Source organism: Manacus candei, unplaced genomic scaffold (genome assembly GCF_025592945.1).
Source record: "Manacus candei isolate 608988 ecotype Guabito, Panama unplaced genomic scaffold, ASM2559294v1 h1tg000240l, whole genome shotgun sequence".
NCBI lineage: Eukaryota > Metazoa > Chordata > Aves > Passeriformes > Pipridae > Manacus > Manacus candei.
The window spans coordinates 1-25515 of record NW_026138288.1 but is presented as its reverse complement, the minus strand read 5'-3'; the positions used below and the strand labels follow the sequence as shown (position 1 = coordinate 25515).

At 67.8% G+C, this 25515-nt stretch overlaps 2 protein-coding genes and 1 long non-coding RNA gene across 4 annotated transcripts; 1 reads left to right on the top strand and 2 right to left on the bottom strand.

Annotated features, from left to right (window-relative positions):
• Window positions 1-29: 29 nt before the first annotated feature.
• Window positions 30-1204, bottom strand: LOC127464595 (uncharacterized). 2 transcript variants are annotated; one of them, XR_007901466.1, is made up of 3 exons: window positions 981-1204; window positions 348-505; window positions 30-110 (listed from the first exon to the last, which is right to left on the bottom strand). It is a non-coding gene; the product is annotated as an uncharacterized LOC127464595 (long non-coding RNA). The 2 variants fall into 2 exon arrangements; XR_007901465.1 differs by lacking the exon at window positions 981-1204 and adding an exon at window positions 777-879 and having other exon boundaries at window positions 348-459.
• Window positions 1205-6523: 5319 nt separating this feature from the next.
• On the bottom strand, window positions 6524-9065 carry LOC127464596 (protein D7-like). Its single transcript, XM_051774950.1, has 5 exons — window positions 8792-9065; window positions 7541-7667; window positions 7365-7458; window positions 6662-6790; window positions 6524-6615 (listed from the first exon to the last, which is right to left on the bottom strand). Exons 1-5 carry the CDS (start codon window positions 8872-8874, stop codon window positions 6524-6526), a joined length of 525 nt encoding a protein of 174 aa, XP_051630910.1. The 5' UTR covers window positions 8875-9065.
• A 2270-nt stretch (window positions 9066-11335) lies between these two features.
• LOC127464598 (nck-associated protein 1-like) lies at window positions 11336-25487 on the top strand (the record flags this gene model as incomplete). Its single annotated transcript, XM_051774951.1, is given in 18 exon segments — window positions 11336-11444; window positions 12858-12941; window positions 12943-12969; window positions 13641-13733; window positions 13833-13889; window positions 14358-14500; window positions 15516-15606; window positions 16600-16737; window positions 17402-17450; window positions 18309-18465; window positions 19410-19466; window positions 20644-20740; window positions 22608-22717; window positions 23447-23579; window positions 24512-24568; window positions 24570-24594; window positions 24864-24922; window positions 25455-25487. Coding segments are annotated over 18 exon segments (1512 nt in total), but the record flags the coding sequence as incomplete, so codon positions are not given.
• Window positions 25488-25515: the final 28 nt, after the last annotated feature.

The window sequence follows — 25515 nt, the reverse complement described above, 5'->3', positions numbered from 1 at the left end:
ACGGGAACCGCGGGACACGGGGTGGGCACACCCAGCACACGCGTGTGGGAGCGTGTGAACAGAGCTGGGAGCTGTGGGAGCAGGGACACGGCAGGACACAGAACATGGACCTGGCACACACGTGTGGGAGCGTGTGCATGGACCTGGGAGCTGTGGGAGCAGTAACCCGGGATGACACAGCACATGGACACAGCACATGTGTGTGTAAGCGTGTGCATGGACCTGGGAGCTGTGGGAGCAGCAACACGGGATGACACAGCACATGGACCCAGCACACACGTGTGGGAGTGTGTGCATGGACCTGGGAGCTGTGGGAGCAGTAACCCGGGATGACACAGCACATGGACCCAGCACACACGTGTGGGAGCGTGTGAACACACCTGGGAGCTGTGGGAGCAGGAACACAGGAGGGCACAGCACACGGACCCAGCACACACGTGTGGGAGCGTGTGAACACACCTGGGAGCTGTGGGAGCAGGAACACGGGAGGGCACAGCACATGGACCTGGCACATGTGTGTGTAAGCGTGTGCACGGCCCTGGGAGCTGTGTGAGCAGGAACGTGGCAGGACACAGCACACGGACCCAGCACACACGTGTGGGAGCGTGTGAACAGAGCTGGGAGATGTGGGAGCAGGAACACAGGAGGGTCACAGCACACAGACCCAGCACACGCGTGTGGGAGTGTTTGAACACACCTGGGAGCTGTGGGAGCAGGGACATGGAAGGACAGAGCACACAGACCCAGCACACACATGTGTAAGTGTGTGAACACACCTGGGAGCTGTGGGAGCAGGGACACGGTAGGACACAGCACACGGACCCAGCACACGCATGTGGGAGCGTGTGAACAGAGCTGGGAGCTGTGGGAGCAGGAACATGGAAGGACCCAGCACACGGACCCAGCACACACGCGTGTAAGCGTGTGCACACACCTGGGAGCTTTGGGAGCAGGGACACGGCAGGACACAGCACACAGACCCAGCACACGCGTGTGTAAGCGTGTGCACGGCCCTGGGAGCAGGAACACGGCAGGACACAGCACACAGACCCAGCACACGCGTGTGTAAGCGTGTGCACGGCCCTGGGAGCAGGAACACGGGATGACACAGCACACAGACCCAGCACACGCGTGTGTAAGCGTGTGCACGGCCCCGCAAGCAGGACCACGGGCCCCCAGGACACACGTGACTCCCACACGCGTGTGCTCCCCCCCCGCTCTGGGTTGGGGGTTGCAGAGCCCCCCCCTCACCATTTTCGGACCCCCAGGACCCTCCCCCATCATTTGGGGACCCCTCCCCTCCCCCGGGACCCCTCCCTGCTCCCCCCCCCCCGTGACCCTTCCCAGCCCCCCGATTTGGGGTGACCCCCCCCCTTGTGACCTTTCCCAGCCCCCCCCGATTTGGGGTGACCCCCCCCCCTCCCCCGGGACCCCTCCCTGCTCCCCCCCCCCCCCCCGTGACCCTTCCCAGCCCCCCGATTTGGGGTGACCCCCCCCCCTTGTGACCCTTCCCAGCCCCCCGATTTGGGGTGACCCCCCCCGTGACCCTTCCCAGCCCCCCCCGATTTGGGGTGACCCCCCCCCTTGTGACCCTTCCCAGCCCCCCCCGATTTGGGGTGACCCCCCCCCCCCCGTGACCCTCCCGGGGGGGGTGGGGAGAGAACCCCCCCAAAAATGATCCAAACCACCCCAAAAAGGCTTCGGGGGGGGGGGGAAAGGGGAGGGTCCCCCCCAAACCGGGTTGGGGGGGGGGATGGCTCGGCCTTCTCCAACCCCCCCCCGGGATATTTTGGGGGGTCCCAGAAGGTCTTGGAGAGGTCACGAGATGTTTTTGGGGGGTCCCAGAAGGTCCGGGGGGGTCATGGGGTATTTTAGGGGGGTCCCAGCAGGTCCGGGGGGGTCACGGGATATTTTGGGGGGTCCCAGAAGGTCCGGGGGGGGGTGTCACGGGATATTTTGGGGGGGGGGGTCCCAGAAGGTCCTGGGGGGGTCATGGGATATTTTGGGGGGTCCCAGAAGGTCCGGGGGGGGCAGGGGATATTTTGGGGGTCCCAAAAGGTCCGGGGGGGGGTCACGAGATGTTTTTGGGGGGGTCCCAGAAGGTCCTGAGGGGCCATGAGATATTTTGGGGGGTCCCAGAAGGTCCGGGGGGGTCACAGGATATTTTGGGGGGGTCCCAGAAGGTCCGGGGGGGGGTCACGAGATGTTTTTGGGGGGGTCCCAGAAGGTCCTGGGGGGTCACGGGATATTTGGGGGGTCCCGGAAGGTCCTGGGGGGTCACGGGATATTTGGGGGGGTCCCTGAAGGTCCAGGGGGGGTCATGGGATATTTGGGGGGTCCCGGAAGGTCCGGGGGGGGTCACGGGATATTTTGGGGGGTCCCAGAAGGGTTTAAAACAGGGTTTTTTTTGGAAATAAATTAAATAAAAGGGTTTAAAACATGGAGGTTTTTGGGAAATAAATTAAATAAAAGGGTTTTAAACAGGGGTTTTTGGGAAATAAATTACATAAAAGGGTTTTAAATATGGGGGTTTGGGGGGGGAAAAAATTCCAATGAAAGGGTTTTAAAGACTTTTTTGGGAAAAAATCCAATAAAAGTGTTTAAAACACGTTTTTTGAGGAAAAAAAAATCCAATAAAAGGGTTTTAAAAGGGGGGGTTTTTTTGGAAAAAAAATTCCAATAAAAGGGTTTTAAACAGGGGTTTTTTGGGGGGGAATAAATCCCATAAAAAGGATTTAAAACACGTTTTTTGGGGGTGAGAGGGGTGGGATAAATCCCGAGCGTGGATCCCGGGATAAAGGATCGGGGTTGGGAATTTGGGGAGGGAAAAGGGGAGAAATCCGGGCCAGCTGTTGGGATCGGGGAGGGGAAGGAGGGGGAGGAGGGGGGGAAATCCCGCAATGAATGACAATTCCAGAGCCTTCCAGCCGGGACGGGCCCGAGCCGGAGCTGCCCTCGGAGTGACCCCCCGAAAAAGGGATGAAACGGGGGGAAAATGGGAAAAACGGGGGGAAAAGGGAAAAAACGGGGGGGAAAAGGGGAAAAAAGGGACAAAACGGGGGGGGAAGGGAAAAAATGGGGGGAAAAGGGAAAAAACCGGGAGAAAATGGGGACAAAAAGGGAGAAAAAGGAAAAAAAACTGGGAGAAAATGAGGGAAAAAGGGGAAAAAAGTGGGAGAAAATGGGAGAAAAAGAGACAAAACGGGGGGAAAAGGGAAAAAACGGGAGAAAATGGGAGAAAAAGGGACAAAACGGGAGAAAAAAGGACAAAACGGGGGGAAAATGGGAGAAAAAGGGACGAAACGGGGGGAAAAGGGGAAAAAACGGGAGAAAATGGGAGAAAAAGGGACAAAAAGGAGGGAAAAAGGGAAAAAATGGGAGAAAATGGGAGAAAACGGGGGGAAAAGGGAAAAAAAACAGGAGAAAATGGGAGAAAAAGGGAAAAAAAAACTGGGAGAAAATAGGAGAAAAAGGGACAAAATGTGGGGAAAAAGGGGAAAAAACTGGGAGAAAATGGGAGAAAAAAAGGATAAAAAGGGATAAAAAGGATAAAAAAGGAGGAAAAAAGAATAAAAAAGGTGTTTTTCCCCAAATCTGGCGCTGGGGGGCGGTTCCCGCGCTCCGGGGGTGTCTGGGCTGGTGCCGATGACACAAATGTTCCCATTTCCACGTTTTCCGCCCCAAAATCGGCGGCTCCGAGTTCAGCCGGAGGGGGGAGGGGAGGGGAGGGGAGGGGAGGGGGGGAGGGGAGGGATCCGGCTGGGAGGGGGGAGGGGGGGAGGAATTCGGGGGGATTTGGGGGGTCCCGGGGGTGGGGGGGAGGGGGGGGGGGACACCGTGTGACGAATTTTTGGGAGGGATTCCCAGGGCGGGGGGGGGGGAGGGGTCACCCTCTGTGTCCCCCTCCCCCCCCTTTTCTCCAGGGTTGGGACTCTCCCCGCCCCCTCTTTTAGGGTGGGGACCCCCCCAGTGCCCCCCCCCTTTGCTCACACCACCCCCCCCCCGACCCCCCCCTTCAGGGTGGGGACTCCCCCACTGCCCCTCCCCCCCCATCCAAGGTGCCTCCCCCTCCCCCCAGGGCGGGGACCCCCCACACACACTTCTCCCGAGGTTGGGGACCCCCCCGGACCCCTCTCCAGGGTGGGGATCCCCCCCAGGCCCCCCCCGGAGGTTGAGGACCCTCCCCTTGCCCCCCCCCCACCCAAGGTGGGACCCCCCCAATGTCCCCCCTCTTTCCACACCCCCCCCTCCCCCTCCTCCAGGGTGGGCCCCCCCCCCCGACTTCTCCCGAGGTTGGGACCCCCCCCCCGACCCCTCTCCAGAGTGGGGGACCCCCCCCCGACCTCCCCTGCCCTGGAGGACCCTCCCCTTGCCCCCCCAACTAGGTGGGACCCCCCAGGGTCCCCCCTCTTTCCACACACCTCCCCTCCCCTTCCTCCAGGTTGGCCCCCCCTCGAGACTTCTCCTGAGGTTGGGGACCCCCCCCCCCGACCCCTCTCCAGGGTGGGGGCCCCCCCACTGCCCCCCCCACATTTAGGGTGCCCCCCCCCAGAACAGGGACACCGCCCTGTCCGCCCCCCTCCTCCAGGGTGGGGACCCCCCCGACCTCCCCTGCCCTTGAGGTCCCTCCCCTTGCCCCCCCCCCTAAGGTGGGACCCCCCAATGTCCCCCCCCTTTCCACACGCCCCCCCCCCCCGCGACCCTCCCTCAGGGTGGGGACTCCCCCACCGCCCCCCCCCCAACATCCAGAACATCCAGGGTCCCTCCCCCACCCCCCAGGACGGGGACCCCCCCCCCGACTTCTCCCGAGGTTGGGGAGCCCCCCCCCGACCCCTCTCCAGGGTGGGGACCCCCCACTGCACCCCCACATTTAGGGACCCCTCCCTCAGGGTGGGGACTCCCCCACTGCCCTCCCCCCATCCAGGGTGCCCCCCACCCCAGGGCTGGGACCCCCCCGGACCCCTCCCCCAGGGTGGGGACCCCCCCCGACTTCTCCCGAGGTTGGGGACCCCCCCGACCCCCTCTCTGGGGGGGGGACCCCCCCCGATCTAGCCTGAGGTTGAGGACCCTCCCCTTGCCCCCCCCTCCCAAGGTGGGACCCCCCCTTTGCCCCCCCCCAGGGCGGAGCCCCCTGGCCCAGTCCCCCGGAGCACGAGGGGGGGGGTCCTTGCGCAATCGGGCCCAAAATAACCCCCCCCCCGAGCCCAAAATTCCCGCTGGCCCCGCCCTGGGAGCGCCCGAAGGGTGGGAAAGGGAACGGGGGGGGGACGAGGGGGGGGGAACAGCCCCCCCGGAACGGGGGGGGGGACAAGGGGGGGGAACAGCCCCCCAGGAACGGGGGGGGGGGGACAAGGGGGGGAACAGCCCCCCAGGAACGGGGGGGGGGGACAAAGGGGGGAATAGCCCCCCAGGAACGTGGGGGGGGACAAGGGGGGGGAACAGCCCCCCAGGAACGGGGGGGGGGGGGGGACAAGGGAGGGGGAACAGCCCCCCAGGAATGGGGGGGGGACAAGGGGGGGAACAGCCCCCCAGGAATGCGGGGTGGGGGACAAGGGGGGGGGGAACAGCCCCCCAGGAACGGGGGGGGAGACAAAAGGGGGGTGACAGGGACACACGGGGGGGTGACAGGGACACACCGGGAGGGACACAGGGACACATCGAGAGGGGTGACAGGGACACATCGAGGGGGGGGACACAGGGACACATGGGGGGGGACACAGGGACACACGAGGGGGTGACAGGGGACACATCGAGGGGGGGACACAGGGAAACACGGGGGGGACACAGGGACACACGAGGGGTGACACACGGACACACCGGGGGGGGGGGACACAGGGACACACGGGGGGGGTGACAGGGACACGGGGTGGGGGGGACACAGGGACACAAACCGGGGGTGACAGGGACACATCGAGGGGGGTGACAGGGACACACCGGGGGGGGGACACGTGGGGGGACACAGGGACACACTGGGGGGTGACAGGGACACACGGGGGGGGACACAGAGACACATCGGGAGGGGTTGACAGGGACACACGGGGGGGGTGACGGACACACGGGGGGACACAGGGACACACGGGGGGACACAGGGACACACGGGGGGGGGACACAGGGACACAGGGGGGTGTGACAGGGACACACGGGGGGGGACACAGGGACACAGGGGGTGTGACAGGGACACACGGGGGGTGACAGGGACTGGCCCGGGGGGATGTGGGGCAGGCTGGGAGTCCCCGGGATTCTCCCACCCCCATGTGTCCCCCCCCCGGGGTCCCCCCCCGCTCCCCCAGCCCGGGGGTGGCCCTGTCCCCCCCCCCAATGTCCCTTGAGTGTCCCCTGGCGAGGGGACCCCCCCGAGGCTTCGCCGCCGCTTTTATTTATTTCTAATTTCCGAGACCATTTTACAAGCTGGGGGGACAATCCCCCCCCCGCGGGGTCCCCCCACCCCCCTGGACCCCCCCCCGGCTCCTGCGCCCCCCCGTGCCGTGGGCGGGGGGGGCCGGGCAGGGCTCTGCTCCCGCTGTCACCGCGCCGGGGCCCCTCGGGGTCGGGCCCTCCGGGGGTCCCGCGGCCCCCCCGGCTCGGCCCCGGCTCGGGGGGGCCGCGGGGGCGGACCTGGGGGGGGGGGGGGAGAGGGGTGGGGGGTCAGTGCGAGGGTCACACCCCCGGGGGTGGCACTCGGGGGACACTCGGGGGGTCCCCCGGGGGTCGTACCTGGCGCGGGGCACGGGCAGGTCCAGGCGGGTGACTTTGAGGATGAACGGGGGGGGCTCCTCCAGCGCGTCCAGCTCTGGAGGGGGGGGGGACACGAGAGGGTCGGGGGGGGACAGGAGAGGGTCGGGGGGGGATAGGAGAGGGTCGGGCCAGCTCGGGGGGGGACAGGAGAGGGTTGGGGGGGGCAGGAGAGGGTCGGGGGGGGGACAGGAGAGGGTCGGGCCAGCTCGGGGGGGACACGGCAAGGACGTGTCAGCCCGGGGGGGGACAGGAGAGGGACATCCCAGCTCGGGGGGGAGACAGGACAGGGATGTGCCAGCCCGGGCGGGGGGGACAGGAGAAGGTCGTGCCAGTTCGGGGGGGACAGGAGAGGGTCATGTCAGCCCGGGGGGGGATATGACAGGGGTGTGACTGCCCGAGGGGGGACAGGAGAGGATCGTGCCAGCCCGAGGGGACAGGACAAGGACATCCCAGCCCGGGGGGGACAGGACAGGGACATCCCAGCCGGGGGGGGGATAGGACAGGGACATCCCAGCCCGAGGGGGACAGGACAGGACAGGGACATCCCAGCCCGGGGGGGACACAGGACAGGGACATCCCCGCCCCGGGGGGGTGTGTGGGACACCGCCGGGACCCCCAGGGCCCCTCACCTGCGTCCCAGTACTCCCGGCACGGGGGGGGCTGCCAAGCCTCGGGGGGGCTCCGGGGGTGTCCCCAGAGCGCTCCAGGGCGTGTCCTCGGTGCCTGCGGGGACAGCGGGGACAGCGGTGAGGGGGGGGGGGGGTGTCACACCCACCTGGGCACCCCTGGGGGGGGCTCGGCGTACCTGGGGGGGCGTCCAGCAGGCACCTGTCGGGGCAGGAGCTGAGGTGGTCCCGCAGGTGGCCCCGCGGGACCCGGTGTCGCGCGTTGAAGGGACACGTGGCCAGAGCGCGGGACGCCTGAGGGTTGTTCTGGGGGGGGCACGGGGGGGGGGGTTTGGGGAGGGGGGACCGGGGCACGGCCCGACCCCGACACCAGGAGGGTCCGGGGACGCCCAGACCCCGACCCAGCCCCCCAGCACGTCCCTGGGGGGGCCTGGGGGGTGAGGGCAGGGGAGGGGAGGGGACACCTTGTAGGTGGCGGAGCCTCGAGCCCCCCCAGACCCCCCCGACCCCCAGTAGGTCCTGGGACCCCACAGACCCCAACCCTGGTCCCCAGCAGACCCCAGCGCCGACCCCCAGCAGGTCCCGGACCCCAGTCCCGACCCCTCGTAGTCCCCAAACTCTCACAGACCCCAAACACTCACAGACCCCAAACTCCCATAGACCCCAAACTCTCACAGACCCAAACTCTCACAGACCCCAAACTCTCACAGACCCCAAACTCTCACAGACCCCAAACTCCCATAGATCCCAAACTCTCACAGACCCCAAACTCCCATAGATCCCAAACTCTCACGGACCCCAAAACTCCCATAGATCCCAAACTCTCACGGACCCCAAACTCTCACGGACCCCAAACTCTCATAGATCCCAAACTCTCACAGGTCCCAAACTCTCACGGACCCCAAACTCTCACAGACCCCAAACTCTCACAGACCCCAAACTCTCACAGATCCCAAACTCTTATAGGTCCCAAACTCTCACAGACCCCAAACTCTCACAGATCCCAAACTCTTATAGGTCCCAAACTCTCACAGACCCCAAACTCTCACAGACCCCAAACTGTCACAGACCCCAGACTCTCACAGACCCCAAACTCTCACAGACCCCAAACTCTCACAGACCCCAAACTCTGGCAGCTTCTGGACCCCAATCCCGACCCCAACGCCTCCCCCCAGAGACCCCCAGCACATCCTGGACGCCAGTCCCGACCCAGCCTCCCCCCAGAGCCCCCGCCCCACCCCAGAGCCCCCCGGCACATCCCGGCCCCCACTCCCGACCCTAACCCCGCCAGACACCCCAACCCCTGGTAGGCCCCGACTCCCGCCATGTCCTGAACCCCAACGCCCCCCCAGACCCCCAGACCCCCAGATCCCGCCCCCCGACCCCCCCCCCGCCCTCCCCAGCCCCCCGTCCCGCTCACCTGCTGGCACCTGACCAGGTGATAGGGCAGGCGGGACACCCGCACGCGGTGGTTCCGGTCGTACGGGCACTGCACGAGCGCCTCGGGCTCCATGGCGGGACCCCCGAGAGCACCCGAGACCACCCGAGACCGGCCCGGACTCGCAGAGACTCGCAGGGACCTCCAAAAAGCGACCCCCTCCCTTCCGGAGCGACGGGAGCGTCCCCCGTTACCGCGGCAACGGGCGCCGCTTCCGGGTCCGCCGAACCGCCGGGGGGCGCCGCGGAGCCGCTGTTGGCGGGGCAACGGCGAGGGGGCGGGGCAAAGGAAAGGGGGCGGGGCCACGGGCGGGGGCGGGGCCGGGAGAGTTTAAAGGGGCGGGGATTTGGGGGAAATGGGGCTGGTTTGGGGTAATTGGGGCTGGTTTGGGGTAATTGGGGCTGGTTTGGGGTAATTGGGGCTGATTGGGTTAAATGGGGCTGGTTTGGGTTATATGGGCTTTAATTTGGGGTAAATGGGGCTGGTTTGGGTTATATGGGCTTTAATTTGGGGTAAATGGGGCTGATTTGGGGTAAATGGGGCTGGTTTGGGGTAAATGGGGCTGGTTTGGGTTATATGTGCTTTAATTTGGGTTATGTAGGGCTGACTTGGGGTAAATGGGGCTGGTTTGGGGTAAATGGGGCTGGTTTGGGGTAATTGGGGCTGGTTGGGGTTATATTGACTTTAATTTGGGTTATGTAGGGCTGACTTGGGGTAAATGGGGCTGGTTTGGGGTAAATGGGGCTGGTTTGGGGAACATGGGGCTGATTGGGGTTATATGGGCTTTAATTTGGGTTATTTAGGGCTGGTTTGGGGTAAATGGGGCTGATTTGGGGTGAATGGGGCTGGCTTGGGGTTCATTGGGCCTGGACTGATCGTGTCCCCCACCCCTGGTGTCACCCACCCATGGTGTCACCCCCGCACGTTGTCACCCATCCGTGTGTCCCCCACTGGTGGTGGCGTCACCCCTCCGTGTTGTCACACACCCCTGGTGTCACCCTCCGTGTTGTCACACACCCCTGGTGTCACCCCCCCATGGTGTCACCCCTCCCTGGTGTCACCAGCCACCCCTGGTGTCACCCAGTTTCACTGTCACCCCTCCACGTTGTCACCCACCACTGGTGTCACCCTTCCATGGTGTCACCAGCCAGCCCTGGTGTCACCCAGCTCTATTGTCACCCCTCCCTGGTGTCACCCAGCTGCACTGTCAGCCACCCCTGGTGTCACCCAGCACTGGTGTCACCCCTCCCTGGTGGCACCAGCCACCCCTGGTGTCACCCAGCTGCACTGTCACCTCTCCATGTCATCACCTGCCCCTGTTGTCACCCCCCCATGTGGTCACCCACCCCTGGTGTCACCCACGTGCATTGTCACCCCTCACTGGTGTCACCAGCCAACCCCTGGTGTCACCCAGTTTCACTGTCAACCCCTCCATGTTGTCACCCCCCATGGTGTCACCCCTCCCTGGTGGCATCAGCCATCCCTGGTGTCACCAGCCCATGGTGTCACCCATCACCAGTGTCACCCCTCCCTGGTGTCACCCAGCTCTACTGTCACCCCTCCATGTTGTCACCCCTCCATGTTGTCACACACCCCTGGTGTCACCCATCACTGGAGTCACCTGTCCCTGGTGTCCCAGCCAGCCCTGGTGTCACCCAGCTCTGTTGTCACCCCTCCACATCGTCTCCCACCTATCATGGCATCACCCAGCCCTGGTGTCACCCGCCCATGGTGTCACCCCTCCATGTTGGCACACACCCCTGGTGTCACTGACGTGCATTGTCACCCCTCCCTGGTGTCCCCAGCCAGCCCTGGTGTCACCCAGCTCTACTGTCACCCCTCCATGTTGTCAACCCACCCCTGGTGTCACCCCCCCATGGTGTCACCCCTCTCTGGTGTCACCAGCCAGCCCTGGTGTCACCCAGCTCTGTTGTCACCCCTCCCTGGTGTCACACACCCCTGGTGTCACCCACTCATGATGTCCCCTTCTCACGTTGTGTCCCCCCCTGTGTCCCCGGGGTGTCCCCGTGGTGTCCCGGGGTGGTGGCAGCGCCGTCACCCTCCCTGTCCCCATCCCTGTCCCTGTCCCCCCCCCATCACCCTCCTGTCACCCTCTTGTCACCCCCCCTGTCCCCCTCCCTGTCCCTGTCCCCATCCCTGTCCCCATCCCTGTCCCTGTCCCCCCCCCATCACCCTCCTGTCACCCTCTTGTCACCCCCCCTGTCCCCCCCCGTCCCCCTCCCGTCCCCCTCCCTGTCCCCCTCCCTGTCACCCCCCCATCACCCTCCCTGTCCCTGTCACCCTCCTGTCCCCCTCCCTGTCACCCTCCTGTCCCCATCCCTGTCCCCATCCCTGTCCCCATCCCTGTCCCCCCCCCCTGTCCCCCCCTGTCACCCTCCCCGTCCCCATCACGTGGTGGCCCCCGGCGGCGCGGTCGGGCCCAGCCAGGAAGGGGAAGTTGGGGGTGTTGGGGCCTTTTGGGGAGCGCGGGGGGTGCCAGGGGGGTGCCAGGGGGGTGCCAGGGGGGTACCGGGGGTGCCACCATGTCCCTGCCCTCGGTGTACGGGGACAAACTGGCCGAGAAGCTGACGCTGCTCAACGAGCGCGGCCGGGGGGTCCTCGTGCGCGTCTACCACATCAAGAAGGTGGGGGGGCCCCGGGGGGGGCCTGGGGGCACCTGGGGAGGGGCCTGGGGGCATCTGGGGGGTCCTGGGGGCATCTGGGGAGGGGGGCCTGGGGCATCTCGGGGGTGCTGGGGGCATCTGGGGAGGGGCCTGGGGGCATCTGGGGGGCCTGGGGGCATCTGGGGAGGGGCCTGGGGGCATCTGGGGGGTCTTGGGGGCATCTGGGGGGGCCTGGGGGCATCTGGGGAGGGGCCTGGGGGCATCTGGGGGGTGCTGGGGGCATCTGGGGAGGGGCCTGGGGGCATCTGGGGGGTCCTGGGGGCATCTGGGGGGTGCTGGGGGCATCTGGGGACAATCCTGGGGGCATGTGGGGGGTCCTGGGGGCATCTGGGGAGGGGCCTGGGGGCATCTGGGGGGTCCTGGGGGCATCTGGGGAGGGGTCTGGGGGCATCTGGGGGGTCTTGGGGGGCATCTGGGGAGGGGCCTGGGGGCATCTGGGGGGGGCCTGGGAGGGTCCTGAGGGAGCCTTGGGTGGGTCCTGGGGGCCCCTGGGGGAGTCCAGGGGGGGTCCAGGAAAGTCCTGGGGATGCCGGGAGTGTCCGGGGGGGTCCAGGGGGGTCTTGGGAGGGCCCTGGGGGGACCTGGAGTGTCCTGGGGGGTCTTGGGAGGGCCCTGGGGGATCCTGGGGAGTCTTGGAAGGGCCCTGGAATGTCCTGGAGAAGTTCTGGGGGGGGCCTTGAGTGGGTCCTGGGGGCATCTGGGGGGTGCTGTGGGGGTCCTGAGGGGGCCTTGGAGCATCCTGGGGGCATCTGGGGGAGTCCAGGGGGGGTCCAGGAAAGTCCTGGGGCGTTCTGGGGCTACCGGGAGTGTCTGGGGGGGTCCGAGGGGTCTTGGGAGGACCCTGAGGGGTCGTGGGGGTGCTGGGGAAGTTCGGGGGGGGGGGTCCTTGAGTGGGTCCTGGGGGCATCTGGGGGGTCCTGGGGGGGTCTTGGAAGGGCCCTGGAGTGTCCTGGGAGGTCCAAGGGGGGCCTTGGGTGGGTCCTGGGGGCATCTGGGGGGGTCCTGGGGGGGTCTTGGAAGGGCCCTGGAGTGTCCTGGGAGGTCCAAGGGGGGCCTTGGGTGGGTCCTGGGGGCATCTGGGGGGTCCTGGGGGGTTTTGGGGGGTCCTGGGGCTCAGCCCTGGGTGGGGTTTGGTGGGTTCTGTGTTTGGGTCCCAGCACAGTGGGAATTTGGGGAGGGGGGGGGCACTGGGGGGGGGTCCCAGCCCCAGGAGAGGGTTTGGGGGGGATTCCGGGGGGGTCTGACCCGGGGGTCCCCCAGACGTGCTCGGACCCCCCGTGGAGGGGTCTGGGGGGTTGGGTTCCCAACCCAGGAGGTGTTTTTGGGGGGAGGGGGATTCCGGGGGGGGGAGGATCTGACCCGGGGGTCCCCCAGACGTGCTCGGACCCCCGCACGCGGCCGCCCTTCCTGGGGGACAAGGCCATGGAGGCCTCGCTCAAGTTCATCAACAAGAAGTTCCCCCCACCTGGACGTGCGGAGCAGCACCGTGAGGGGCTGGCCCCCGGGTCCCCTCCCCCGGGTCCCCCTCCCCCGGGTCCCCTCCCCCGGGTCCCCACCCCACCCGTGTCCCCTCAGGACTCTTCCCTCCCCCCCGTGTCCCCCACCCCACCCGTGTCCCCACCCCCGGGTGTCCCCCCGTGTCCCCCCACCCCCCCTGTCCTCCCGTGTCACCTCCCCGGGGTCCCTCCCGTGTCCACAATTTCCCCACTGGTGTCCCCTCCCTCCCGATGTCCCCCCGTGTCCCCCCCCCCGGATAATCCTGCCCCCCCCGCCCCATGTCCCCTCTCCCTGGGTGTCCCCCCGGGTGTCCCCTGTCCCCCATCCCTGTCCCCACTGCTGTCCCCTGTCCCCAGGTGTCCCCTGTTCTCCCCGCTGTCCCCTGTCCCCACGGCTGTCCCCTGTCCCCCATCCCTGTCCCCCATCCCTGTCCCCACGGCTGTCCCCTGTCCTCACGGCTGTCCCCTGTGCCCCATCCCTGTCCCCATCCCTGTCCCTCACCGCTGTCCCCTGTCCCCCCGGGTGTCCCCTGTCCCCACGGCTGTCCCCTGTCCCCACGGCTGTCCCCTGTCCCCATCCCTGTCCCCACGGCTGTCCCCTGTCCCCACGGCTGTCCCCTGTCCCCATCCCTGTCCCCACGGCTGTCCCCTGTCCCCACAGCAGCACCTGGGGCCGGTGCACAAGGACAAAGGTGACATCGCGCGGGCTCTGGCCCCGTTCTACCACACCTTCCTGGACGTGCTGGAGTTCAGGGTGAGCCGGGGGGGCCCAGAGGGGTCCCGGGGGGGGTCAGGCCCACCCGGTGACCCTGCGGTGACCCTGCGGTGACCCCCCTTGTCCCCTCCCCACCAGGACCACGTGTACGAGCTGCTCAACACCATCGACGCCAGCCAGTGCTTCTTCGACATCGTGAGTGACCCCCCCGGGGGCCCTCCCGCGTCACGGGGGCCCTGCCCACATCACAGCTCCCCCCCGGTGTCCCCCCATGTCCCCTCCCCCCCGGTGTCCCCCCATGTCCCCCCCCCCTCGGTGTCCCCCCATGTCCCCCCCCCCTCGGTGTCCCCCCATGTCCCCCTCCCTGGATAATCCTGCCACCCCCCACCCGGTGTCCCTCCGTGTCCCCCACCCCGGATAATCCTGCTCCCCCCTGCCCCGTGTCCCCTCTCCCTGGGTGTCCCCCCAGGTGTCCCCTGTCCCCCTCCGGTCTCCCCTTTCCACCACCCCTGTCCCCCACCCCTGTCCCCCACCCTGTCCCCCACCCCTGTGTCCCCCCCCCGGTGTCCCCCCGTGTCTCCCACCCCGACTAACGGGAGGGGGGTGGTCGGGGGGTGTCCCAGCCGCCCCTCACCGCTGTCCCCCGCTGTCCCCCCCCCCCAGCACATCAACTACGACCTGACCAAGGGTTACCTGGACCTGGTTGTCACCTACGTGTCGCTGGTGCTGCTGCTGGCGCGCACCGAGGAGCGGCGGCTGCTCATCGGCCTCTACCACTGCGCCCACGAGATGACCCACGGCGCCAGGTGGGGCCGGGGGGCACCCCCGGGCGCGGCCCCGAGCCCCCCGGGGGGTCCCCGGGGCCGTGTCCCCAACGCCTGTCCCCAGCACTGTGTCCCCGAGCCCCCGGGGGGTCCCCAGGGTCGTGTCCCCAACGCCTGCCCCCAGCACTGTGTCCCCAGTACTGTGTCCCTTCCCCTGTGTCCCCTCAGCCCCCCGTTTCCCTCCCCCCGTGTCCCCAAAACCTGTCCCCACCCCTGTGTCCCCTCCCCTGTGTCCCCTCAGCCCCCCATTTCCCTCCCCCCGTGTCCCCACTCCCTTGTCCCCAACCCTGCGTCCCCACCCCCTTGTCCCCGCCCCTGTGTCCCCACCCCTGTGTCCCCTCAGCCCCCCGTGTCCCCACCCCCTTGTCCCCAGCCCTGTGTCCCCACCCCACCCCTGTCCCCATCCCCAGGTGTCCCCTCGTGTCCCCCACTCCCATGTCCTCCTGTGTCCCCGCCCCCATGTCCCCACCCCACCCGTGTCCCCAATCTCTGGAGTGTCCCCAGGGCCGTGTCCCCAACGCCTGTCCCCAGCCCTGTGTCCCCTCAGCCCCCCGGTTTCCCTCCTCCCGTATCCCCACCCCCTTGTCCCCTCCCCTGTGTCCCCACCCCACCCCTGTCCCCATCCCCGGGTGTCCCCTCCTGTCCCCCACCCCCATGTCCTCTTACGTCCCCACCCCGGTGTCCCCTCAGGCCCCTTTTCCCTCCCCCCGTGTCCCCCAGCCCGGGGGTGTCCCCAGAGGTGTCGGTGTCCCCAGAGGTGTCTCCAGGGGTGTCCCCCAGCCCCGGGGGTGTCCCCAGGGGTGTCCTCCGGGGTGTCCCCCAGCCCCGGGGTGTCCCAGGGGTGTCCCCAGGGGTGTCCCCCGGGGTGTCCCCCAGCCCCGGGGTGTCCCAGGGGTGTCCCCAGGGGTGTCCCCCGGGGTGTCCCCCAGCCTCGGGGTGTCCCCAGGGGTGTCCCAGGGGTGTCCCCCGGGGTGTCCCCACCGCAGTGTCCCCACAGCGACCCCGGGTTCCCGCGCCTGGGGCAGATGGTTCTGGAGTACGAGCACCCCCTCAAGAAGCTGCTGGAGGAGTTCGGGCCCCACACCAAGGTGGGAAGGGGGGGTGTCCCCACGGCCCCCCCGGGGGGGTCACAGCCTAAGGGTGCACCCCCCAAACCCGCAGGAGACCCCCCCCAAAAGCCCCTGTCCCCATGTGTGTCCCTGTCCCCAGGCCGTGAGCAGCGCCCTCCTGTCCCTGCGCTGTCCCCATGGCCGTGTCATTGTCCCCACTGTCCCCAGGCCATGTCCCCATGTCTGTCCCTGTCCCCATGTCTGTCCCTGTCCCCATGTCTGTCCCTGTCCCCAGGCGGTGAGCAGCGCCCTCCTGTCCCTGCGCTGTCCCCAGGCCATGTCCCCATGTCTGTCACTGTCCCCATGTCTGTCCCCGTCCCCATGTCTGTCCCCGTCCCCATGTCTGTCCCTGTCCCCATGTGTGTCCCTGTCCCCAGGCCGTGAGCAGCGCCCTCCTGTCCCTGCGCTGTCCCCAGGCCATGTCCCCATGGCTGTCACTGTCCCCACTGTCCCATGTGTGTCACTGTTCCCATGTGTGTCCCTGTCCCCAGGCGGTGAGCAGTGCCCTCCTGTCCCTGCACTGTCCCCATGCCTGTCCCTGTCCCCAGACCGTGTCCCCATGCCTGTCCCTGTCCCCAGGCGGTGAGCAGCGCCCTCCTGTCCCTGCGCTGTCCCCATGTCTGTCCCTGTCCCCATACCTGTCCCTGTCCCCAGGCGGTGAGCAGCGCCCTCCTGTCCCTGCACTGTCCCCATGTCTGTCCCTGTCCCGATGTGTGTCCCTGTCCCCAGGCGGTGAGCAGCGCCCTCCTGTCCCTGCACTGTCCCCATGTCTGTCCCTGTCCCCATACCTGTCCCTGTCCCGATGCCTGTCCCTGTCCCCAGGCGGTGAGCAGCACCCTCCTGTCCCTGCACTGTCCCCATGTCTGTCCCTGTCCCCAGGCGGTGAGCAGCGCCCTCCTGTCCCTGCACTGTCCCCATGTCTGTCCCTGTCCCCATGTCTGTCCCTGTCCCCATGCCTGTCCCTGTCCCCAGGCGGTGAGCAGCGCCCTCCTGTCCCTGCGCTGCCTGTTCTCCAGGAGGAACCGCGACGCGGAGCAGTGGAGGAAGGAGCAGCTCCTGAGCCTGCTGGGCACGGCGGGGGACATGCTGAGCCCTGCCACCTCTGACAGCGTGAGGGACAGGGGACACCTGGGGACAGGGGACACACCTGGGGACAGGGGGACACACCTAGGGACAGTGACACAGGGGACATGCTGAGCCCTGCCACCTCCGACAGCGTGAGGGACAGGGACAGGGGACACCTGGGGACACCTGGGGACAGGGGACACACACCTGGGGACAGGGGACGCACACCTGGGGACAGTGACACAGGGGACATGCTGAGCCCTGCCACCTCTGACAGCGTGAGGGACAGGGGACACACCTGGGGACACCTGGGGACACCTGGGGACACCTGGGGACAGGGGACACACACCTGGGGACTGGGGACACACACCTGGGGACAGTGACACAGGGGACATGCTGAGCCCTGCCACCTCTGACAGCGTGAGGGACAGGGACAGGGGACACCTGGGGACACCTGGGGACAGGGGACACCTGGGGACACCTGGGGACACCTGGGGACAGGGGACATCTGAGGACACTTAGGTACATCTGGGGACATCCGGGGACACGGGGAAGCAGTGCCGGGGGCACAGAGGGGTCCGGGGCCATGGGGATGGGGACAGGATGACCCAGTGACCTGGGGGGTGACCCGGTGGCCCCGGGGGTGACCCGATGGCCCCGGGGGTGACCCGGTGGCCCCGGGGGTGACCCGGTGGCCCCGTGTGCCCAGATGGCCTGCGAGTACCTGTCCCTGGAGGTGATGGAGCGCTGGATCGTCCGTGAGTGCCGGGGGGGCACGAGGGTCCCCAACCCCCCACACCCACCTGGGCATGAGGGTCTCCAACCCCCCACAGCCCCCCTGGATACCCCAAACTCCCCAAACCCCTCCTGGGCACCCCAAACTCCCCAAACCCCTCCTCGGCACGAGGGTCCCAAACCCCCCACACCCACCTGGGCACAGGGACCCCAACCCCCCACACCCCCCCTGGGCACGAGGGTCCCAAACCCCCCAAACCCCTCCTGGGCACAGGGACCCCAAACTCCCCAAACCTACCCAGGCACGGGGTCCCCAACCCCCCAAACCCCTCCTGGGCACGAGTGCCCGCAGGGGCGTTCCTGCTGTGCCCCCTCCCCATTTTGGGGGTTCCCCGTCCCCGTGTCCCCCCTGACACAGTGGGGTGCCCGCAGTGGGGTTCCTACTGTGCCCCCTCCCCATTTTGGGGGTTCCCCATCTCCATGCCCCCCTGATGCAATGGGGTGCCCTCAGTGGGGTTCCTGCTGTGCCCCCTGCCCGTTTTGGGGGTTCCCCTGTTCCTGTGCCCACAGGGGGGTTCCTGGTGTGCCCCCTCCCCATTTTGGGGGTTCCCCGTCCCCGTGCCCCCCCCAACACAGCGGGGTGCCCACAGTGGGGTTCCTGCTGTGCCCCCTGCCCGTTTTGGGGTTTCCCATCCCCGTGCCCCCCCTGACATGGCGGGGTGCCCGCAGTGGGGTTCCTGCTGTGCCCCCTCCCCATTTTGGGGGCACCCCGGTTCCTGGGGTGCCCCCTGACTCACGGGGTGCCCGCAGTGGGGTTCCTGGTGTGCCCGGGGGCGCTGGGGGGTCCCCCCCGTGCCCCCTGACTCACGGGGTGCCCGCAGTGGGGTTCCTGGTGTGCCCGGGGGCGCTGGGGGGGTCCCCCCCGTGCCAGGAGCTGTGGCGCCGGGCCCTGCAGGGCTCCCTCTTCGTCACCCTGGTGCGGGACGAGGCGCTGCCCGTGCACAGGGTCACCGAGGAGCTGCTGGGGGGCATCAAGGGGTGAGACCGGGGGCACCGGGGGGGGGCAGAGGGGCACTGGGGGGGCACCGGGGGGGGCAGGGGAGTCTCAGGGGCTGGGGGGGCTCTGATAGAGGCTCTACTGAGTGCCAGGGGCTGTGTCCAGGGGGTCTCAGGGGGTACCAGGGGGGCTGTGCCAGGGACTCTGGGGGTGTCCAGGGGGTCTCAGGGGGGTCTCAGGGGGTGCCAGGGGGGTCTCAGGGGGTGCCAGGGGGGCTGGGGCTGGACTGGGGACTCGGGGTGCCCGGGAGGTGTCCAGGGGGTCTCAGGGAGTGCCAGGGGCTGGGGGCTGTGCCAGGGACTCTGGGGCTGTCCGGGGGGTCTCAGGGGGTACCAGGGACTCTGGGGGTGTCCGGAGGGGTCTCAGGGGGGTCTCAAGGGGAGTACCAGGGGGGCTGGGGGCTGTTCCAGGAACTCTGGGGGTATCTGGGGGGTCTCAGGGGGGTGTCAGGGGGGGCTGGGGGCTGTACCAGCGACTCTGGGGGATGCCCGGGGGTCTCCCGGGGGTCTCTGGGGAGTTCCAGAGCCTGGAGACTGTGCTGGGGGATTTGGGGATGTCTGGGTGTCTCCTGGGGGTCTCCCGGGGGTCTCTGGGGAGTTCCAGAGGCTGGGGGCTCTGCCAGAGGGTTTGGGGGTGCCCGGGGGTCTCCCTGGGGGTCTCCCGGGGGTCTCTGGGGAGTTGCAGAGGCTGGGGGCTGTGCCAGAGGGTTTGGGGGTGCCCGGGGGTCTCCCGGGGGTCTCTGAGGAGTTCCAGAGGCTGGGGGCTCTGCCAGAGGGTTTGGGGGTGCCCGGGGGTCTCCCTGGGGGTCTCTGGGGAGTTCCAGAGGTTGGGGGCTCTGCCAGAGGGTTTGGGGGTGCCCGGGGGTCTCCCTGGGGGTCTCCCGGGGGTCTCTGGGGTGCTGTGCCAGGTTTTGGGACTCCCCCAGGTACGGGAAGCGCGTGGCCGATGTGAGGGAGTGCCGGGACCACGCCCTGGCTCACAGGTCTGGGGGGGCTTGGGGGGGCACGGGGGGGGGGGCTGGAGAGGGGCTCGGGGCACCCCAAAGCATTGAGGGGGGGGGTGAGGGGGTCCCACGGGGTTTGGGGGGCTGGGGAGGGTCGTAGAGGGTCTGGGGGGGTGGTGGATTGGGGCCCCCCCTGAGCACCACTGAAGGGGTTCAGGGGGCCCGGGGGGGGCTTAGAGGAGGGGTGGGGGGGACATCGGGGAGATCGGAGGGTTTTAGGGGGCTTGAGGGGGCACCGGGGGGGGGTCGGGTGGCACTGGGGGAGTTCGGAGGGTTTTGGGGGGCACTGGAGGAAGTTTGGAGGAGTTCAGGGGCCACCACCTACATGGGGTCCTGCCCCCCACTCTGCCCCCCCGGACCTCCACCCCAAACCCCTCTGGCCCCCCCTGGCACTCACAACCCCCCCGTAACCCCCCTGCCCCCCTGCCCCCCCCCCGCCCCCTCTGACCCCCCCTGACCCCCCCAAACCCCCTCTGACCCCCCTGACCCCCCCAAACCCCCTCTGACCCCCTCAGCTGGTCCCTGCACCGGGGTCCTGCCCCCTACCCTGCTCCCCTTGGACCCCCCACCCTGAACCCCCCCCCGATCCCCCTCGACCCCAACGACCTCCCCTGACCCCTGTGACCCTCCCTGACCCCTGTGACCCCCCCCTGACCCTCCCTGACCCCTGTGACCCCCCCCGACCCCCCCGTGCCCCCCCAGCGGGTCCCTGCACTGGGATCACCTGTGCGGGGTCCTGCCCCCACCCTGCTGCCCTGGGACCCCCACCCTGAACCCCCCTGGCCCCCCACGACCCCCTCTGACCCCTCTGACCCCCTTGACCCCCCCTGACCCCCCCGTGCCCCCCCAGCGGGTCCCTGCACCGGGGTCACCACTCCTTCCTGCACAGCGTCCTGCCCCCAAACTGCTCCCCTCGGACCCCCACCCTGAACCCCCCTGACCCCCCTGACCCCCCTGACCCCCCCGTGCCCCCCCAGCGGGTCCCTGCACCGAGGTCCTACCCCCCACCCTGAACCCACCCTGGCCACCCACGACCCTAAAGATGCCCCTGATCCCCCCGGACCCCCCTGATCCCTGTGACCCCCTCTGACCCTCCTGACCCCTGTGACCCCCCCTGACCCCCCCTGACCCCCCTGACCCCCCCGTGCCCCCCCAGCGGGTCCCTGCACCGCGGCCGCCGCTCCTTCCTGCGCGGGGCCGTGCGGGAGCTCGTGGCGCTGCTCCAGGATCAGCCGGGGCTGCTCGGCCCCAAGGTGGGACTGGGGGGTTTGGGGGTTTTGGGGGGTGTATTTGGGGTTTTGGGGGTGCATTTGGGGTTTTGGGGGGTGCATTTGGGGTTTTTGGGGTGCGTGGGACAAAGGAGGGGGTTTGGGGGTTTTGGGGGGGCGGGTTTAGGGGTTTGGGGCTGCTCGGCCCCAAGGTGGGACTGGGGGGGTTTGGGGGGTGCATTTGGGGTTTTGGGGGGTGTATTTGGGGTTTTGGGGGTGTGTGGGCCAAAGGAGGGGGTTGAGGGTTTTGGGGGGCGGGTTTAGGGGTTTGGGGCTGCTCGGCCCCAAGGTGGGACTGGGGGGGGGTTGGGGGGGTGTATTTGGGGTTTTGGGGGGTGCATTTGGGGTTTTGGGGGGTGCATTTGGGGTTTTGGGGGTGTGTGGGCCAAAGGAGGGGGTTGAGGTTTTGGGGGGCGGGTTTAGGGGTTTGGGGCTGCTCGGCCCAAGGTGGGTTTTGGGGTTTTGGGGGTTTTTAGGGGTTTTGGAGGGTGCATTTGGGGTTTTTTGGGGTGCATGGGCCGTAGGAAGGGGTTGAGGGTTTTGGGGGGCGGGTTTAGGGGTTTGGGGCTGCTCGACCCCAAGGTGGGATTGGGGGGGTTTTGGGGGGTGCATTTGGGATTTTTGGGGTGCATGGACCACGGGTGGGGGTTTGGGGGTTTTGGGGTGCGGGTTTGGGGGACTTGGGGGGGTGGGTTTGGGGTTTGGGGCTGCTCAGCCCCAAGGTGGGTTTGGGGGGTTTGGGGGTCCGTTTGGGGTTTTTGGGGGGTGTATTTGGGGGTTTTGGGGTGCATGGGACAAAGGAGGGGGTTTGGGGGTTTTGGGGTGCGGGTTTGGGGGACTTGGGGGAGCGGGTTTGGGGTTTGGGGATGCTCGGCCCCAAGGTGGGTTTTGGGGTTTGGGAGTTTTTAGGGGGTTTTGGGGGGTGCATTTGGGGTTTTTGGGGTGCATGGGCAGTAGGAGGGGATTTGAGGGGTTTGGGGTTTGGAGGGTGGGGTTTGGGGTTTTTGGGGGGTCTATTTGGGGTTTTTGGGGTGCATGGGCCGTAGGAGGGGATTTGAGGGGTTTGGGGGGCGGGTTTGGGGTTTGGAGGGTGGGGTTTGGGGGTTTGGGGCTGTTCAGACCCAAGGTGGGCTTTGGGGGGTTTGGAGGGTGGGGTTTGGGGGTTTTGGGGGGTGCATTTGGGGTTTTTGGGGTGCATGGGCCGTAGGAGGGGGGTTGAGGGTTTTGGGGGGTGGGTTTAGGGGTTTGGGGCTGCTCAGCCCCAAGGTGGGGTTTGGGGGGGCTTTGGGGGGGGTTGAAGGGGTTTTAGGGGTGCATTTGGGGTTTTGGGGTGCGGGTTTGGAGGGGGGGTTGGGGGGGCTGGGAGGGGTGCAGGGAGGGGGCAGGATTTGGGGTGCAGGGTTTTGGGGTGCTGGGATGGGAAGGATTTGGGGGGCAGGAAGGGGGCAGGATTTGAGATGCAGGGTTTGGGGTGCAGGGGGGCAGGATTTGGGTGCCGGGATGGGAACGATTCGGGGGGCAGGATTTGGGGGGAGGATTTCAGGTGCGGGATTTGGGGTGAGGGTTTGGGGTGAGGGTTTGGGGTGCAGGGTTTAGGGTGAGGGTTTGGGGTGAGGTTTGGGGTGCAGGGTTTAGGGTGAGGGTTTGGGGTTCAGGGTTTGGGGGGCTGCAATGGGAAGGATTTGGGGTGCCGGGAGAGGAACGACTCGGGGGGGAGGATTTCAGGTGCGGGATTTGGGGTGCCGGGAGGGGGTAGGACTTGGGGGGCAGGTTTTGGGGTACAGGGGGTGGGCAGACCCACATTTTGGGGCGCCCCCCGACTCTCCCCCCTCCCCGGGTCCCCCCCCCCCAGGCCCTGCTGGTGTTCGTGGCGCTGTCGCTGTGTCGCGACGAGATCACGTGGCTGTCGCGACATGCCGAGCACGTGACCAAGACCAAGACCCCCGAGGACTTCGCCGACAGGTGGGGGCGGGGGGGGGGGAAAGGGGGGGCACCCGCGGGGACCCCTCGGGGGGCAGCGCTGGGGGGGCTCGGGGGGTGTTCTGGGGGGACACCCGGAGGTTTGGGGGGCACTGGGGGCGTTCGAGGGGCCCCGGGAGGGCTCAGAGGGGGCGTCGGGGGGTCTCGGGGGGGGTCTCGAGGAGCTCGGGGGGATTCAGGGGGGTTTCGGGGGTCTCTGGGGGGTTTCGGGGGGGGTTTGAGGGGGTCTCTCGGGGGGTCTCGGGGGATTCAGAGGGGTTCCAGCGGTCTCTGGGGTTTTGGGGGTCTCTGGGGGGTTTCAGGAGGGTTTTGGGGGTCTCTGGGTGTCTCGGAGGGGGTTTGGGGGTCTCTGAGGTTTGGGTGGTTTCAGGGGTTCTTGAGGGTCTCTGAGGGGTTTCGGGGGTCTCTGGGAGGATTCAGGAGGTTTGAGGGAGTCTCGGGGGTGTCTCTGGGGGTTTTGGAGGTCTCTGGGGTTTCAGAGCTCTCGGGGGGTTTCGGGGGTCTCTGGGGGTTTTGGAGGTCTCTGGGGTTTCAGGGCTCTCGGGGGGGTTTCGGGGGTCTCTGAGGGGTTTTGTGGATCGCTGGGGGGTCTCGGGAGGACTCAGAGGGTCTCGGAGGTCTCTGGGGGGTTCCAGGGGTCTCTGGGGTCTCTGGGGGTCCCGGGGGTGTCTCCGGCGGTCCCGGGGGTCTCACGGGGGGGTCCCCGCGCAGCCATCTGGCCGAGCTGCTGTTCCTGCTGGAGCAGCTCCGGGCTCTGGTGCGGGGGCACCGGGGGGTCCTGCGGCGGTACCACCGCCGGTACCTGGCGGCCTTCGACGCGCTGCTGCTCAGTGACGTCATCCAGGTACCGGGGGGGCGTGGCCCCGGCCCTGAGCCCCTCCCTGGCCCCTGGCCCTGTGTCCCTATGGCCCTGTCCTGTCCCCTGTCCTGGCCCTGAGCCCCTCCCTGGCCCCTGGCCCTGTGTCCCTATGACACTGTCCTGTCCCCTGTCCCCTGTCCGGCCCTGAGCCCCTCCCTGGCCCCTGGCCCTGTGTCCCTATGGCCCTGTCCTGTCCCCTGTCCTGGCCCTGAGCCCCTCCCTGGCCCCTGGCCCCGTGTCCCTATGGCCCTGTCCTGACCCTGCTCCCTGTCTCCTGTCCCCGGGCCCTGTCCTGACCCTGCCTCCCTGTCTCCTGTCCCCGTCCCTTGTCCCCTGTCCTGGCCCTGATCCCCTCCCTGGCCCCATCCTGTCCTTGTCCTTGGCCCTGGCCCTGGCCCTGTCCTAGCCCTGATCCCCTCCTTGTCCCCGTCCTGGCCCTGGCCCTATCCCTGTCCCTTGTCCCTGTCCCCTGGCCCTGCTCCCTGTCCCCTGTCCCCGTCCCTTATTCCTGTCCTGGCCCTGGTCCCCTCCCTGTCCCTGTCCTGTCCTTGTCCCTGTCCCTGTCCTGTCCCTGCTCCCTGTCCCCTGTCCCTGTCCCCTGTCCCCTGTCCTTGTCCCTGTCCCTGTCCTGTCCCTGCTCCCTGTCCCCTGTCCCTGTCCCCTGTCCCTGTCCCTTGTCCCTGTCCCTTGTCCCTGTCCCTGTCCCCTGTCCCTGTCCCCTGTCCCTGTATCCCTGTGTCCCTGTGTCCCTGTCCCCCTGTCCCTGTCCCCTGTCCCTTGTCCCTATCCCTGTGTCCCTGTCCCTGTATCCCTGAATCCCTGTATCCCTGTGTCCCTGTCCCCTGTCCCCTGTCCCTGTCCCTATCCCTGTGTCCCTCTCCCCTGTCCCTGTCCCTGGCACACCCCTGTCCCCCCAGAACCTGTCCGTGTGTCCTGAGGAGGAGTCCGTGATCCTCTCGTCCTTCGTCAGCTCCCCTCTCAGCTCTGTCCGCCAAGGAAGGTACCCAAAGGTCCCCAAAATGTCCCCAAAGCGTCCCTGTCACCCCCCAGGGACTGTGTCCCCCCCAATTGTCCCCAAAATGTCCCCAAAACATCCCTGTCACCCCCCAGGGACTGTCCCCCCCCCCAACTGTCCCCATCGTGTCCCTGTCACCGCCCGGGTGTCCCCCTGTCCCGGGACCCCCAGGGCAGGAGGTGGCAGCTCCTGGGGGTCCCCTGGGTGGGCAGTGCCACCCCCCAGCCCCCTCCATGTCCCTGTGTCCCCCACAGTCGATGACAAGGAGCAGTTTGACTTCAGTGCCCTGCGCCTCGACTGGTTCCGCCTCCAGGTGATGGCTCTGGCCCCCTCCCTGTCCCTGTTCCCATCCCTGTCCCCCTCCCCTGTCCCCTCCCTGGCCCTGTCCCCTCCCTGGCCCTGTCCCCTCCCTGGCCCCATCCCCATGTCCCCATCCCTGTCCCCTCCCTGGCCCTGTCCCCTCCCTGTCCCCTCCCTGTCCCTCTCCTGTCCCCATCCCTGTCCCCATCCCTGTCCCCTGCCTGTCCCTGTCCCTGTCCCTATGTCCCCATCTCTGTCCCTTTCCTGTCCCTGTCCTGTCCCCTGTCCCCATCCCCATGTCCCCATCCCTGTTCCTTGTCCCTGTGTCCCCTGTCTCCTGTCCCTGTCCCTGTCCCCATGTCCCCCATCCCTGTCCCTCTCCTGTCCCTGTCCCCATGTCCCCCATGTCCCCATCCCAGTCCCTGTCCCCCATGTCCCTGTCCCTCTCCCTGTCCCTTGTCCCTGACCCCCTGTCCCCATCCCTGTCCCAGGGCCCACACCAGCATGTCCCCCCTGTGTCCCCCCGTGTCCCCCCGTGTCCCCAGGCCTACACCAGCGTGTCCCCCATGTCCCTGACCGTGTCCCCCGTGTCCCCCCCATGCCCCC

Bases quoted from the DNA above. Each gene is read 5' to 3' on its own strand.
- LOC127464596 (XM_051774950.1), bottom strand. From the start codon at position 8,874: ATGGAGCCCGAGGCGCTCGTGCAGTGCCCGTACGACCGGAACCACCGC. The intron at 7,459-7,540 runs GTACGCCGAGCC...CTGTCCCCGCAG, and splicing joins CCTGCTGGACGCCCCCCCAG to GCACCGAGGACACGCCCTGG. The intron at 6,791-7,364 runs GTGAGGGGCCCT...CCCCCCCTCCAG, and splicing joins CCGGGAGTACTGGGACGCAG to AGCTGGACGCGCTGGAGGAG.